This window comes from Phyllopteryx taeniolatus, chromosome 6 (assembly GCF_024500385.1).
Source record: "Phyllopteryx taeniolatus isolate TA_2022b chromosome 6, UOR_Ptae_1.2, whole genome shotgun sequence".
Lineage (NCBI taxonomy): Eukaryota > Metazoa > Chordata > Actinopteri > Syngnathiformes > Syngnathidae > Phyllopteryx > Phyllopteryx taeniolatus.
In genome coordinates, this window is record NC_084507.1 from 9585349 (window position 1) to 9599833 (window position 14485).

Genomic DNA, 14485 nt, shown 5'->3' on the forward strand with positions numbered 1-14485 from the left:
GGTCCACCTTCCGGCGTCTCAGGAGGGGGAAGCAGTGCACCATCAACACTATGTATAGTGGGGATGGGGCGCTGCTGACCTCGACTCGAGACGTTGTGAGTAGGTGAGGAGAATACTACGAAGACCTCCTCAATTCCACCGACACACTTTCCCATGAGGAAGTGGAAGGAATACATTAGGTTTACGGCTGTGCATTTATGAGCTTAGACCAGCTGACTAGGAATAAGATATTTTTACTACTCCAAGTTTTGGAAGTGTTCAATTTGTTCAAACTAAAATGAAGAAATCTCGAGAGGAAACAAATACTTCCTTCATCTGACTTCACCAAAACTCTCCTCTGATTCGGTGCACGAGCCATTTTACTCTTATTCCTACCTGAACACCTTTGGCACGTTTTCCACCTACATGACTCAAAATGTTGCCACTTACAGATTAGATGATAATATACTGGCCATATGTCACAAAGTACCTAAACCGAGCAAAACATTTAAGCACTCTATATAAGTAACATTCGCTTTGTTATGGTTGCATTATAACTGTACTTATCAATCTCTTTGATTTGCGGTATGTTAATTTCACTTTGTCTCTCGGGTCCCACAACACTGCGTCATACTCTGCGCCTTCGGCGGAGAGAAAGGTCCGTCTTACAATGATTACATGTCACGGGTGCTCGCCTTGCATTTTGGTATGAAATGTTCCCACACTTTTGTTATTTTCTCTTTTGTTTTTGCATTTTTCTTATCAATTCAGCTTCGCCCATGCCGCGCCAGCAACCAAGCTTCGCTTCACTTCCGCCTTTTCAGTGACAACGTAATCGCGTCATTACGTCCGTACGTTCGTCGAGCACAGGAATTCTTTTTGGGACACAACTATCTGTGATTCACAGTTTTGCTTTTCAGCGTTTTTTATGACATGCAAAATTTGCAATTTGACTCATAAATAGCAATCTCAGACCGCTTAATTCAAGCCTTGTATTAATGTTAGCAGTAAATGTCCACAATCTGATGATGTAGTCCACCCATAAATGCCTATTTGTATTCTTGTTATGCCCCTGGATTCCCAGGTCCAGCCATACAGTATCTCCACAGAAAGGTTTCCTGGAGACAGTCTGGTAATTACAGTAGATGTCTGAGCTATCGCAACTGTCACACTGAGAAGAAGCAGTGATGCTGCAGAAAGTACTCTGAACTCCTCTCAAATATCTTCCTCCGCTTTGACCCCAACCAGCACAGGCAGCTCATCTCAGCTGTTTGTATCTATAAAGCACTTTCACTGTCACGCTTAGCTGACATTTCAAAACTGTGCCACTTGCGATTTTCGCACTTCTTCTGACCGCCAGGCGGTGTACCAGTAGAAATTCCTGTAATTTGAGCTGCAGCTCCAACTGTCAAACGTAGATGCGGTCCAAGAGACGCTTCATACAAGACAGCCCGACAACATTCAGGGCTTTGCTTCTCTGATAACTATTTAACTACTAAAACTATTGAAGTGACTTTTAACTTCCCAAACTTTGAAAGAGTGATAGACCCTGACTCTTGCCTTTTTGTTAGTATCGAGCTATGTCAAAGGGGGCCAAATTTGGCCACGATGTAGTAATTATATTTGGCCCGCAAGACCATATCAAATGTGTATTAGAGCTGGCCCGCCAGTATATAGCACATGCGCCACTAATATTACAAATCCCAGAATGCTTTGCGAGTGCGTTGGCCCATCAGTCTAAACCGGCAAGTGCCTCTTCCCTTTCTGTTGCAGTCGTTAGCAACTATGCTACCAGTCGCCTCGAGAAAATTTACACATCGCCTTCACAAAAATGAACAAACGAAAGATGGAAAACAGTTAACTTCCGAGACAGGTGGGAGGCAGATTGTCTGTTCACTAAAGTAAAAGACAGACCTGTTTGTCATGTGCGGAGCAACGTGGCTGTAAAAAAGAATAAAACATAATTGAATTAATGTTTTTTTTTAATGCCCAACTCCTAGGCAGGGACTGTTAGTAGTTTGAAGTTTGGCTTTTTATTGAAGGACATTCTTATTTTTTTTTGGGTTGTTGTGTTGTTGGCCTTTGAAAAAAGATTTACATAAAAAATAAGGTAGTTGGAGATAAACAGAAGAATTCATGTGATCTATTTAAATACAAAACAACAAACAAATACCACTGACGTCTTTTATCTCAAATGTTATTTCTCGTGTTTATAATATTAAAGTTTGTTAATTCCAGATTCAGTGTTTAAGCAAAATTTAAGTTTGTTGTCGTATGATAAAATTTAACGCTACATTTCTGCAGAGAAGGGAAACATGCACACCGCAGTGATTTTTCATTAAATATTGAGTTTGGCCTGCAACGTTGTTCCAATTTTTAATTTTGGCCCACCATGAATTTGAGTTTGCCAACCCCCGCCGGTATAGAGGGACCAATGTCTTCCCATCGAACAGGAACAGCTGCCACGATGCGCTGAATTTAATAGATTGCAGTGAGTAAAGGTGGCGGCGCAAGCTTTCTTGTCAATCATTTTACATCAAAGCAAGACACATATTGATTTGAAAGACTACACTTTATGAAGCTCATGTCAAAGGTCAAAACCAATTTAAATCACTGACATTGACGGCTGTTGAATTCTAATATCCATGTTAACAAGGAGGACTGGCAGTGAATGAGTTTTAAATTTATGAGTACAAAACAATTTAGAATGATTGAAATGGTCACTTTGCTTCGAGTTTATTTGCATCTAAACTGTAATTGGCAACATTTTCAAAGAGAGAAAAACAAACAAATCAAACATCTGTAGCAAGTGTTTAGTAACCTGGCGGCACCACTGCCCTGTCACCATGGCATATAATTTAAACTTATAATTAGCATTTGCTGATAAGCTAATGTTGTCTCTTTGCACTAGACTGATTGTTGCTGTACAACAGTTCTCAGGAGATTGAATCAATCGCAACTGGACTGGACAATCCAGAAAAGTCCACTTGCGATTGAGTCAATACCCTGAGAATGAAATGACCTGCGTGTTCACTCTTTGTTGCGTGGTTGCGTGTGGTGTTGGCAACAGGTGTAACATGGTGGAGACTGTATTTTGGAGAGGGTTTTGGACTTTAGGTAACTCTCATGGTTTTCACCATTGAAAATTTAGGAGAACACCAAAAGCGCAAAATAAAGTTTGAAAGGAGGAAATTAAAAGATTTAGTGGAAGATGAGCTTACTGAAATCTATCATGCTGATAATTTGCGGTAGGCCGCCAACTGCAAAAAAACCTTTTCTGTTTGATTTAAGTCACGCAGAGTGCATGTGAATTCTATGGATCTGCCCAGTCTGTGTAACATTGCATTTAAAACCTGGGACAGCACACACAGAAAACTGCTCTTAAAGAGGCCAGCACCATATGCCACAGAGCACTGAAATGACCCAGACACAAAGAAATTATTACAAAGAAAGAGTATTGCAGTACTCCTTCTAGTGACTGGCTCCAAGTCAGCCCTCAGATCATTGAGAAGCTCCAAAGTCGCATTGCTCAAAAGCAAAAGACCTTGATGTTACAATTATTATTATTGTTACTTTTTGGGGGGAGGGATTTAAACAATGTTAACCTAAGCAGGAAAGTTATCCCCACCACCTTTCATTTTAGCTGCACTACACTGCCACTGCCGTACGTGCCACTTTGTACCTGACTTTCAGATGGAGACGGTATTTAAAGAGATAAAATCAGCCATCACAATTTGTGTCAGGTTTGATGAATCACAATGCGCATGTTAAATTAATCTACAGCAGGGGTGTCAAACTCTTTTTTGTCTCGGGCCGCATTGTCGTTATGATTTCCCTCAGACGGCCGTTAGAACAGTGAAACCATATCAATGTTTAATCATCACCAAAACATATTGTTACCCTTACACAACAAATTGAGGGATAACTAGTTTTACAATCAGAAGAGAAGGATAATAGTTTGTTCAAGTATTATTTAAGTTACTGTAGAAGAAGGGTTTGGTAACAGAAAAATGCAATATCTCAACATTATTGTTAATTATTATGACAATTTGGAATTTGGGTACAGATTTGAGCAAAAATCACGGAAGTTGACAAGCATGACTTGCTTTCGCGGGCCACATAAAATGATGTGGTGCGCCGCATCTGGCCCCCGGGCCTTGAGTTTGACACCTATGATCTACAGTATTTGCAAATACTCTTCTGAGAACGTGGTAAATATACTGTACAGGAATACTGCCAGTTTGGCAGACACAATTATGGGTGTGCCTGGTTAAAAGATCAGCTTCTACATGTCTTTGCTTGATCAAGCAAGTTTGCATATGTTTTTGAATGAGTAAACCTTTGATAAATTAAGCACTTGGTGTTCTTATGTCTTGTCTCTTTCCGTTTAAAATGTACATGTTACCCATCTTATTCTTGCTCACTTTGCAGGGATGGACCCGACCAGGCCTCACCTCAGATTGGGCAATTCAGTGGCAGTTCAGTGCAAGAAGACGTATCCACCACCGCCAATCAGATCCTCATCAAGTTCCACAGTGACTTCAGTACCAGCGGCTTCTTTGTGCTGAATTATTATGGTAGCTCTCCCTTTCATACCACAAAGTGAAGACCTTGTTTGACACTCTGAAAATGTCCCTTACTAATTAGATATTCAGCTGTAATACAGAGTTCATAAAAATAAGTGGAGGAATTGCAATATTTCTATATCGTTAACAATCAAATTTTTCACATTTGAATAAGTCATTATTTAGCCTGGTGTTAATGGTGGAAGACTGGTTAGCACATCTGACTCACAGTTCTGAGGACCCGGGTTCAAATCCGGCCTCGCCTGTGTGGTGCCGGCATGGGTTTTCTCCGGGTACTCTGGTTTCCTCCCACTTTCCAAAAACATGCATGGTAGGTTACTTGAAACTCAAAAATTGCCTGTAGGTAAGAATGTGAGAGCGAATTATATGTGCCCTACGATTGGCTGCTGACCCGTTCAGGGATAGGCTGCAGCACGCCCGCGACCCTAGTGCTGATATGCGGTATGTAAAATGGATGGATGGAATAAAACACCCATTTTGAAGTCGATTATGATAAAATGTCCCTCATTTTAATGATCATGAAAAGTGAATGGTAGCAATTTATGATCTAATCAAGATTCACTTACGATGAGTGTCCCCTCCCCTACAGCATACCAACTGAGAACATGTCAGCCACCCCCTCCTGTTGCCAACTCTACCGTTCTAACTGATGACGACCACTTTGAAATAGGTTTGTCTCATTATGGTCTGCGCATGTTTTCTTCTTTTCTCAATTCCTGAAATTCTGTCTTGCTTTTTTTTCATCAGTTTTTTCCCTTTTTTTTAACTTCTGTTTTTTAATCCTGTCATTTATATTCATTGGCGGGCCATGTCAGTGTGGTGAAGTGGAAATAAAACTGCTCGTTGCTTTGTATGACGTGCCTGAAGTCTAGATTTCAATCTTCATCATAAAATGTGTTTTTGATGACTGTCGTGGTGAGAAGGAGGCATGTGCTTGAGTGTCTATGTGAGAGTTGGATGTTTCTTTTATTTATTTTTTTCCCCCATACTTAGCTTTGACCTGTGTGTGTGTGTGTGTGTGTGTGTGTGTGTGTTTCTGCCTTTGTGGGTGTAAATGACCTCACAGGGGACATTATTCGGTACTCATGCCTGCCAGGCTTCACCTTGGTAGGCAGTGAGATTCTGACCTGTCGACTTGGAGAGCGGCTACAGATGGATGGACCCCCACCAGTCTGTCAAGGTCGGTTCTTTTTTGTGTCTGAGATCATGAGTCTGTATTGTATGTTATTAACAAGGTGTCACCTCGAATATAGTCATGAGGTGTATGCGCACAACTCACAAATATGAATTCAAATGTGTCTGATACAGTTCACAGTTTTGGTATGAGTGCGTGTGTAGGTGTTCACACACTTGACACCTGCCTGCCAAGGTTGAGTGCAGTCTGCAGCACCTTTGCTGATGCATCATTTATCAGACAACCACCAGGGTCTCTTTTAGCAAGATGTGGCATCAGCAGCTCTATTAATTCATTGACACTTGTAAAGTAGAGATAGCTGACCCAAGATTGAAAACTTGCATGCCCAAAGAACCAAAATTTAAGATCGGCAGGTTTTGTCAAATACTGTATATGGGAATACGTGGTAGACATTGTTCAGCAGTCTACAAATCACTTTTGTAAACAATTATTGGTTTGAATAGCACGTTTTTTTGTTATTTCCAGACTGTAATCATAACAGTCAACTCAGAGCGCGAATGGTTGTTTGTTTGTGTGCCCTGGGATTGTCTGGCGACCAGTTCAGGGTGTACCCCACCTCTCGCCCAGAGTCAGCTGGGATAGGCTCCAGCACACCCGCGACCCTTGTGAGGATAAGGAAATGGATGGATGGGATAATACTACTACTACTAATAATAATAATCATCATCATAATAATAATAATAACAATAAAAACCTGGAGTTACATAGCGCTTTTCAAGGAACCCAAGGCCTCACAAAGTACACAAAGTAGACAAACAAGAACACAAAACAAAGTACACTCAACCTTCAAGTATAAACACCATAAAAGTTTCTTTTTTCCAATCGAAAGTGAACACAATTGTTGGAATTCGAACCACCATGAAACGGTAAATCTGTTCCAGAGTAAAACCAAAAGTCTGATTGGAAAAATACAAACGATGACATTAGATTCTACAATTAAGCTAACATATTTTTTGGGAGGAAGCTGGAGTACCCAGAGAAAACTTACACAAGGCTCTGAGCCAAAATGGTAACCCAGAATCTCTCAACCGTGTGGGGGATGTGCTAACCACTCTATCACAATGCTATTTATTTAACTCTATGAGCAGCCTCTCGAGGTGATTTTACTCTATTTTGCCATGATTGTCTTGTCGAAATTGGCCATCGGTTTTAAGAAATCAGTGTGTCTGCAATCCACAGCTCTACCTTCTTAAGGAGGGTTATATCTCTCAGGGGGAAAAAAAATGGTCAAAATGCCAGACTGGGTGTCCATGTGCTCTTATTTCAGTCTGCGGGTGGACAGTACAAAAGTCATCCTCTTTTCAAACTATGTAAGGCATACGGTAGTTTGTTCAAGGTTATGAGAAGTGAACAGCTAAGCAGACAATATAGGTTATTATGAAAAAAATGCATTGTTGATGTTGAGAAAAAGTTGCGAAATACTACTATACAATATATGGGAGAGAAATGCAGGAAAGTATACACATTTTATATTGCAATCTAGACCTACTTCCTACCTGCTTTGAGCTTTATACTAGAATAGTAAAGCCTATTTTAGAGTTGTTTGTTGCTTGACATTTTCATGGATCGCCTCATTAATGTCATCAAGAATTCATTACTCTTTCTTTTATTGGATATGTTCTGTCCCTGTGCCACCTCTTACACAAAACTAATTGCTCTCATTGGGACATGTAAAGTTGAACATAATATGATATGACCTGCTATTCACATCCACAAGGATGCTGTAACCAGGTTGTAAAGGGGCCATTTCCTGTCAGCAGCTTGCTGATCAGGCAGGAACAGATAACACTCCAGTGTTCTGCCTTTGTTTTCTGTTAAGACTTCTATTAATTGCCCTTTTCTGCATAGAGTTTAGCACAAAACAGTCCATCTATGGCTATCCTTCACCCTCAAACACACCTTGTTTTGAGGAGATTTCCCCAGGCGCTGTTGCAATAGCTGTGTGCAAGAATAGGGCAGAAATTGAGTTCACTGCCTTGTTTGCTTGGTAAACCATCTGGTACACTGTGGCTGGACCCGAGCCATAAGTTGTTGACTTATTGCTCCCTATCTTCACATTCCTATTGATTTGAATGTGCCAGTCAGAAAATCTGATAAAGAACTATTTCAATTGCTCAAACTTCATCTTCACTTTGCTAAGTTAACTTTTTTACAGAGTGTCTTTCACACACCGACATTGTGTTGCAATCCTTGTCAATATACATCCATCCATCCATCCATTTTCTGAGCCGCTTCTCCTCACTAGGGTCGCGGGCGTGCTGGAGCCTATCCCAGCTGTCATCGGGCAGGAGGCGGGGTACACCCTGAACTGGTTGCCAGCCAATCGCAGGGCACATAGAAACAAACAAGCATTCGCAGTCACAGTCATGCCTACGGGCAATTTAGAGTCTCCAATTAATGCATGTTTTTGGGATGTGGGAGGAAACCGGAGTGCCCGGAGAAAACCCACGCAGGCACGGGGAGAACATGCAAACTCCACACAGGCGGGGACGGGGATTGAACCCCGCACCTCAGAACTGTGAGGCTGACGCTCTAACCAGTCGCCCACCGTGCCGCCTATCAATATACAGTATTCCCTTTATCTAATATTTTTTAATATCTATACTGCCTGTGCTGAGTGAAAGAAAAAATAAATAAATAAATGTAGGCACCCGGAGAGACTGCAACGCAGCATACAACCGAGAATGTCTGCTTTATGTTCTCCACGTCCCATTTCTTGAATCTTTAAATATTAGTTTAGACTGCAGTTATTTTGCCCATCTGACACTGGGCGAGAGGCGGGATGCACCCATTACTGGTCGCCAGTCACTCGCAGGGCACCTGATTGCTGGATTTACACTGCAGGGTTCAAATGACACATTTACAAATTGTTACTCCCAAGTGGCACAATTAGGATAAACGCTGTGGCAGTGTAAAAAGAAGGGGAAAAAAATGCACACCGTAGAATTGGATATCCGCAGTTCTGAATCACACCTCTTCCAAATGTGGATAAAAATTCAACATTCACCGAATATGTTCCAATACGAGTGCAGTGCAAAAAGACAGATCAGATCTACACCGTCAAACTGACATATACCAACTCAAACCCTGAACCTCTGACTGTGAGAGCGAAACACATGCAGCACCATGCTGTTCATAAAAAAAGGTTGAGCAACTAATTTCTCAAGTTGTTTATGGCTGTCTTAATTAAATATTTGTTGTTTATGGCAATAATAAGTCAACCATGTTTCATTTGACATATTTTAATTATTCAAAAAAAATGTTTTGTTCTTGTTCCCTCTGTGGCTTGTTTAGGCTTAACTGTGCAGAATTAATGCAGAGTTTGGGAAACTTGTTTGGCATTCATTCAGTCAAGTACATATGAGCATTGAGTCGATGCACCATTTTTTACATCACAATTACATTACAGCCAGTTAAGGACAAGTAAATAAGTTATGTAAATGTGATGAGAAAACTTTAAACCTCCAGTCAACGAGCACATGAAGAGATGGGTTCTGCTGTTAAATGGATTGTAAAATCCTTCAAAACCAACAAACAGTTTTGATCATCAACATATGCATGCATAAGAGGCAGATGAGATTTTCAGTTTTAAAATTAGAGTTAGACACAAATTAGAGATACATGTTTGTAGGAAAGTGAAGATAAAAAAGAACAGAAATATGAGAACTAGAAATAATGACAATCTAGTTTCTATTTGTCTGATGGAGACAAACGTTTACTGTAGTCTTCTGGGTATCAAGTGAAGGAACATGACTTATATAAAAGGTTAATGCAAACAACCATTCCAGACAAAAAGGTCAGTGAGAACAATTGTGATAGGTGTGTGTATGTGTGTGTGTGTGTGTATATATATATATGGTGTAGTGGTACACTCTCCTGACTTTGGCGCGGGCAGCGTGCGTTCACTTCCCACTCAGTGACAATGTGAATGGTTGTTCGTGTCTATATGTGCTCTGCAATTGACTGGCGGCCACTTCAGGGTGTAGTCCGTCTTTCGCCCGAAGTCAGCTAGGATAGGCTCCAGCGACCCTGAACAGGATAAGCGGTGTTGAGAATGGATATGTATGTACGCACACACACACACACACACACACACACACAATGGAACCTCAATAAAACAGACCCCGATATAACAGCTACCGTCAGGACTGAACAGTGTGTCCAAAAATAGTTTACATTTGTCACTTAAACTGCCATTGACAAAGTTCCAGAATCGACCGCTGTTGTTAACTTGCGCTGTGCCGCAATGAAAGCAGAGAATGGGACTGATGTATTTCTGGGTCAGGGATATACAATATGACGAGATCCAATTCCAAAAGACGTGCCTCCCGTGCCTACGTGGCGGCCATGTTGAATGTGGGGCAATGACTTGGCGGCCATGTGACGATGGTTACAGTATCTCTATTGTCTATTGTACATAGAGCAGAGAGAGAGCGTCATGGCTGCTGCGTTAACTCTGAGGAGTACAAAAGTCTGGAGTGTGCAACTTGCTTTTTTTGGTACATCAACATTTATTTGTCAAGCCATTCGCCTGTTTACAACAGATTTGGAACTAGGAAGCACATACACATTCCTCGCGGCTAATGAAAGTTACTCACTTATAATGAGTACTGTATGTCAAAAATGTCACCATGACCAAGCACACCTGGGTGATAAGTTTGGATAAAATGTGAAACTTTCAAAAATGTGTATAAAATGTGCATACAGGCCATGGCGACGGAGTACATTACTCACTGTTTTCGTTGTGACAACAGTACCTGCTAATTCCAGGTCTTTTTGAAGCTCTCCACAGGTGGTCCTTGGCTCTTAGACGACTCTTCTGATTATTCTTTGCTCTCCTCTGTCAGAATTCTTGCAAGGAGCATCTGATCGAGGAAAATTTATGGTGGTATGATTGGCTTTGCACTTACGTATTATGGCCTCAACCATGCTCAGTGGAACATTCAGAAGCTTAGATATGCCCCTTTAACCAATGCCATTGTTAGGTTTTGCAACAATTAGTTGAGATGGTCTTACCCATCATGAGATGTCTTTGAATCACACCTTGGCAATGAGACCTTTTTGTAGGCCGTCAATAAGGACTGAACCAGCTGATATTCATTTGCACTGACAAGGGCCTGGATTGCTCTTTGATTATTGATAGATTTTAGGTGTTGTCTTGGCTTTCCATGCCTTTTTGCACCTCCCTTTCTTCACGTGATCAATACTTTTTCCCTGTGTCATTTCACATTATTACACACAACTTAATTTCTGATCTTATTTGTTCTAATTTCTTTGTATGTATGGATTACTTGGGTTGATCCCAACATCTAGTCAAAACCTTTCAATTTTGGAAATATATTTAGTGATATATATATGGTTGTTTGTTTATATGTGCCCTGCAATTGGCTGGCGACCGGTTCAGGGTATACCCCGCCTCTCACCCAAAAATAGCTGGGATAGGTACCAGCAGCCTGCGACCCTAGTGAGGATAAGCGGAATGGAAGATGAATGAATGAATGAATGAATATATATATATACACACACACACGCACGCACACACACAGGTATGTGCCAGAAAATGTTAATATCGAGGGAAAGTCCATTTATTGCAATAATTTTTCTCAAAAGGTGGAACTTGTACGTTATATCACTTCACCACACACAAAGTGAAATATTTCAAGCCTTTATTTGTTTAAATTCTGATGATTATGACAGAAAGACAAAAAATAAATAAATCCAGTATTTCACAAAAATAAAATATCATGACAAAGTTTGAGCGGCACGGTGGGCGACTGGTTAGAGCGTCAGCCTCACAGTTCTGAGGTGCGGGGTTCAATCCCCGTCCCCGCCTGTGTGGAGTTTGCATGTTCTCCCCGTGCCTGCGTGGGTTTTCTCCGGGCACTCCGGTTTCCTCCCACATCCCAAAAACATGCATTAATTGGAGATTGGCTGGCAACCAGTTCAGGGTGTACCCCGCCTCCTGCCCGATGACAGCCGGGATAGGCTCCAGCACGCCCGCGACCCTAGTGAGGAGAAGCGGCTCAGAAAATGGATGGATGGATGACAAAGTTTGACATTGTAAGCTCCCTGTGTCCCAATCTTGTCAGCTAATAATGTAAAACACCTGCAGAGGTTTTCCTCAGCTTTTAAATGGTCTCCGTCTGGCTTCGTAGGCTTCAGAATCATGGGGGAGACTGCTGACTTGACGGTTGTACAAAAAACCATCATTGACACCCTCCATAAGGAGATAAGGTCTCAAAAAAAAATTGCAAAAGAAGCTGGATACACAGCGCTGTATAAAAGAAAATTTTACAGAGTGTTAAGAGGAAGGGGAAACTGTGGCCGGAAAAGGTGCACAGGGGATGACCGCAGCTTTGAGAGGATTGTCAAGCAACGGTGATTCAGAAATCTGGGGGAACTTCATAAGGACTGGACTGAGGCTGGTGTCAGTGCATTAAGAAGCATCACATACGGATGTCTGCATGACATGGGTTACAGCTGTAAAATTCCTGAAATGAAGACAATCTGAAGGCCATTATCAAAACAACTTGAACTACAATAACACCTGAACTGTGCCAAAAGCTGATGATCACTTCCATGTCACACAGCCTTGATGCTGTAAATAATGCAAAAGGAGGCCCAATGAAGTACTGTCGGCATATTACTTTAATACACTTTTCAGAAGACCAACATTTCTGTGTTTAAGATCCTTTTTTGTTGGTCACATGAAATATTCTAACTTGTGAAATACTTGATTTATTTTTTTGTCTTTCTGCCATAACCATTAAAACAATGAAAAAATAAAGGCTTGAAATATTTTACTTTGTGTGTGGTAAACTAATATAACATGTTTCCCTTTTTGAGAGAAATTCTTGAAATAAATGGACTTTCTCTCGATATTAAATTATTTTTTTTGCACATTCTTGTATTTCCTTTTTCTTTCTTAATGCCACTACAAATAGTGTTTCTTACCTTTGTTTTCTTGTCTCTTTCACCCAACCTTGCCTTTACTTCCTCATGTGTGCTTCTCTCAATCAGTCCTGCTCTAACACTGCCTTGTTGTTCATCTGTTTCAGTCCAATGTCCTGCTCACGAGGTGCGTTTTGACTCAACGGGGGTAATCCTGAGCCCAGGCTACCCTGAAAACTACCCAAACCTCCAGATGTGCTCCTGGCTGATAAATGTTGAGAAGGGTTACAACATTTCACTGCACTTTGAACTCTTCCAGACAGAAAAGGAGTTTGATATTTTGGAAATATTTGATGGTGGGTTTGCAGAGCTCATTGTACAGTGGAACCTGTTAAGACTGAACACTGTCCGTTCCGTGGCCTGTTTTTCAGTTTCAGCGCTTTGAACAGTTCAATTAATGTTTCTCAAGTGTTGCCATCAAAAAAACCTTTATTACCAGAACATACCATTTTTACAACTGTCAGAAAAAAATAATGCAAGATAATTTTGCAGCAAATACTGCAATTGCAATGGCCATGCTTTTGAATGTGTCTCATGTGATGTTGTTCCGCCTCTGGATTTTGACTGCGAATCAGGTGTTTCCTCCCCCATAAAATGGTCAAATTACCATTTGTACAGCTGTAATTTTTTTTTTACAAAAACAAATCTGAAGTGTGACATTAAATTTACCAAAGATACAGTATAATTCAGAACTTCATTTTCTTGTGCCTATTCCTGTCTTTGTCCCCAGGTCCAAACATCTACAGCCAGAGCCTGGCCTCACTTAGTGGTGACATTGAGACGCCATTCAGTCTGACCACCACTGGCCATCAGCTGCTGCTGCGCTGGTCGTCTGACCATGGCACCAACCGACGAGGGTTCCACATCAGATATGTGGGTGAGTATCAAAGTATGTATCCAGTTTATGATTATTTTCTCTTTTACATAGTAGCGTGGTATGTTATTTCGCCAAACTGCAATCAAACAATGACATAGCCCACCAGTGGTTTACAATGAGAAGCCGGCGGCGTTTCTGGGTGTTATTGATAAGTGACTTTTGCTTTGCATAGTAGAGTTTTAAGGTGCACTTACGGATGTAGCGCCAAACTTACTGACACTGGTTTTCTGAAGTGTTCCTGAGCACATGTGGTGATATCCTTTACACATTGATGTTGGTTTTTGATGCAGTGCCGCCTGAGGGATCGAAGGTCACAGTCATTCAATGTTGGTTTTCGGCCTTGCCGCTTACATGCAGTGATTTCTCCAGATTCTCTGAACCTTTTGATGATATTATGGCCCTTGGATGATGAAATCCCTAAATTCCTTGCAATTGTACGTTGAGGAACATTGTCCTTAAACTGTTCGACTATTTTCTCACGCACTTGTTCACAAAGATGTGAACCTCGCCCCATCTTTGCTTGTGAATGACTGAGCAATTCAGGGAAGCTCCTTTTATACCCAATCATGGAACCCACCTGTTCCCAATTAGCCAGTTCACCTGTGGGATGTTCCAAACTGGTGTTTGATGAGCATTCCTCAACTTTCTCAGTCTTTTTTGCCACCTGTCCCAGCTTTTTTGGAACGTGATGCAGCCATAAAATTGAAAGTTTATGATTATTTGCTCGAAAACAATAAAGTTTATCAGTTTGAACATTAAATATCTTGTCTTTGTAGTGAATTCAATTAAATATAGGTTGAACATGATCTGCAAATCATTGTATTCTGTTTTTATTTATGTTTAACAAAACATCCCAACTTCATTGGAATTGGGGTTGTATTTATCAACTTTCTGCAC

The 14485-nt window shown here is 41.0% G+C and overlaps 1 protein-coding gene across 4 annotated transcripts in view; it reads left to right on the forward strand.

Annotated features, from left to right (window-relative positions):
* The window catches only part of LOC133479563 (CUB and sushi domain-containing protein 3-like), a 283130-nt gene that overhangs the window by 187418 nt on the left and 81227 nt on the right, over positions 1-14485 (forward strand). For 3 of the 4 annotated variants that reach the window (XM_061776717.1, XM_061776719.1, XM_061776721.1), the window contains exons 44-48: positions 4411-4556; positions 5155-5235; positions 5632-5745; positions 12819-13007; positions 13442-13600. In XM_061776717.1, the coding sequence (XP_061632701.1) occupies positions 4411-4556; positions 5155-5235; positions 5632-5745; positions 12819-13007; positions 13442-13600 (689 nt within the window). The remainder of the gene's footprint in view (positions 1-4410; positions 4557-5154; positions 5236-5631; positions 5746-12818; positions 13008-13441; positions 13601-14485) is intronic. The other variant, XM_061776718.1, reaches the window with a different exon arrangement.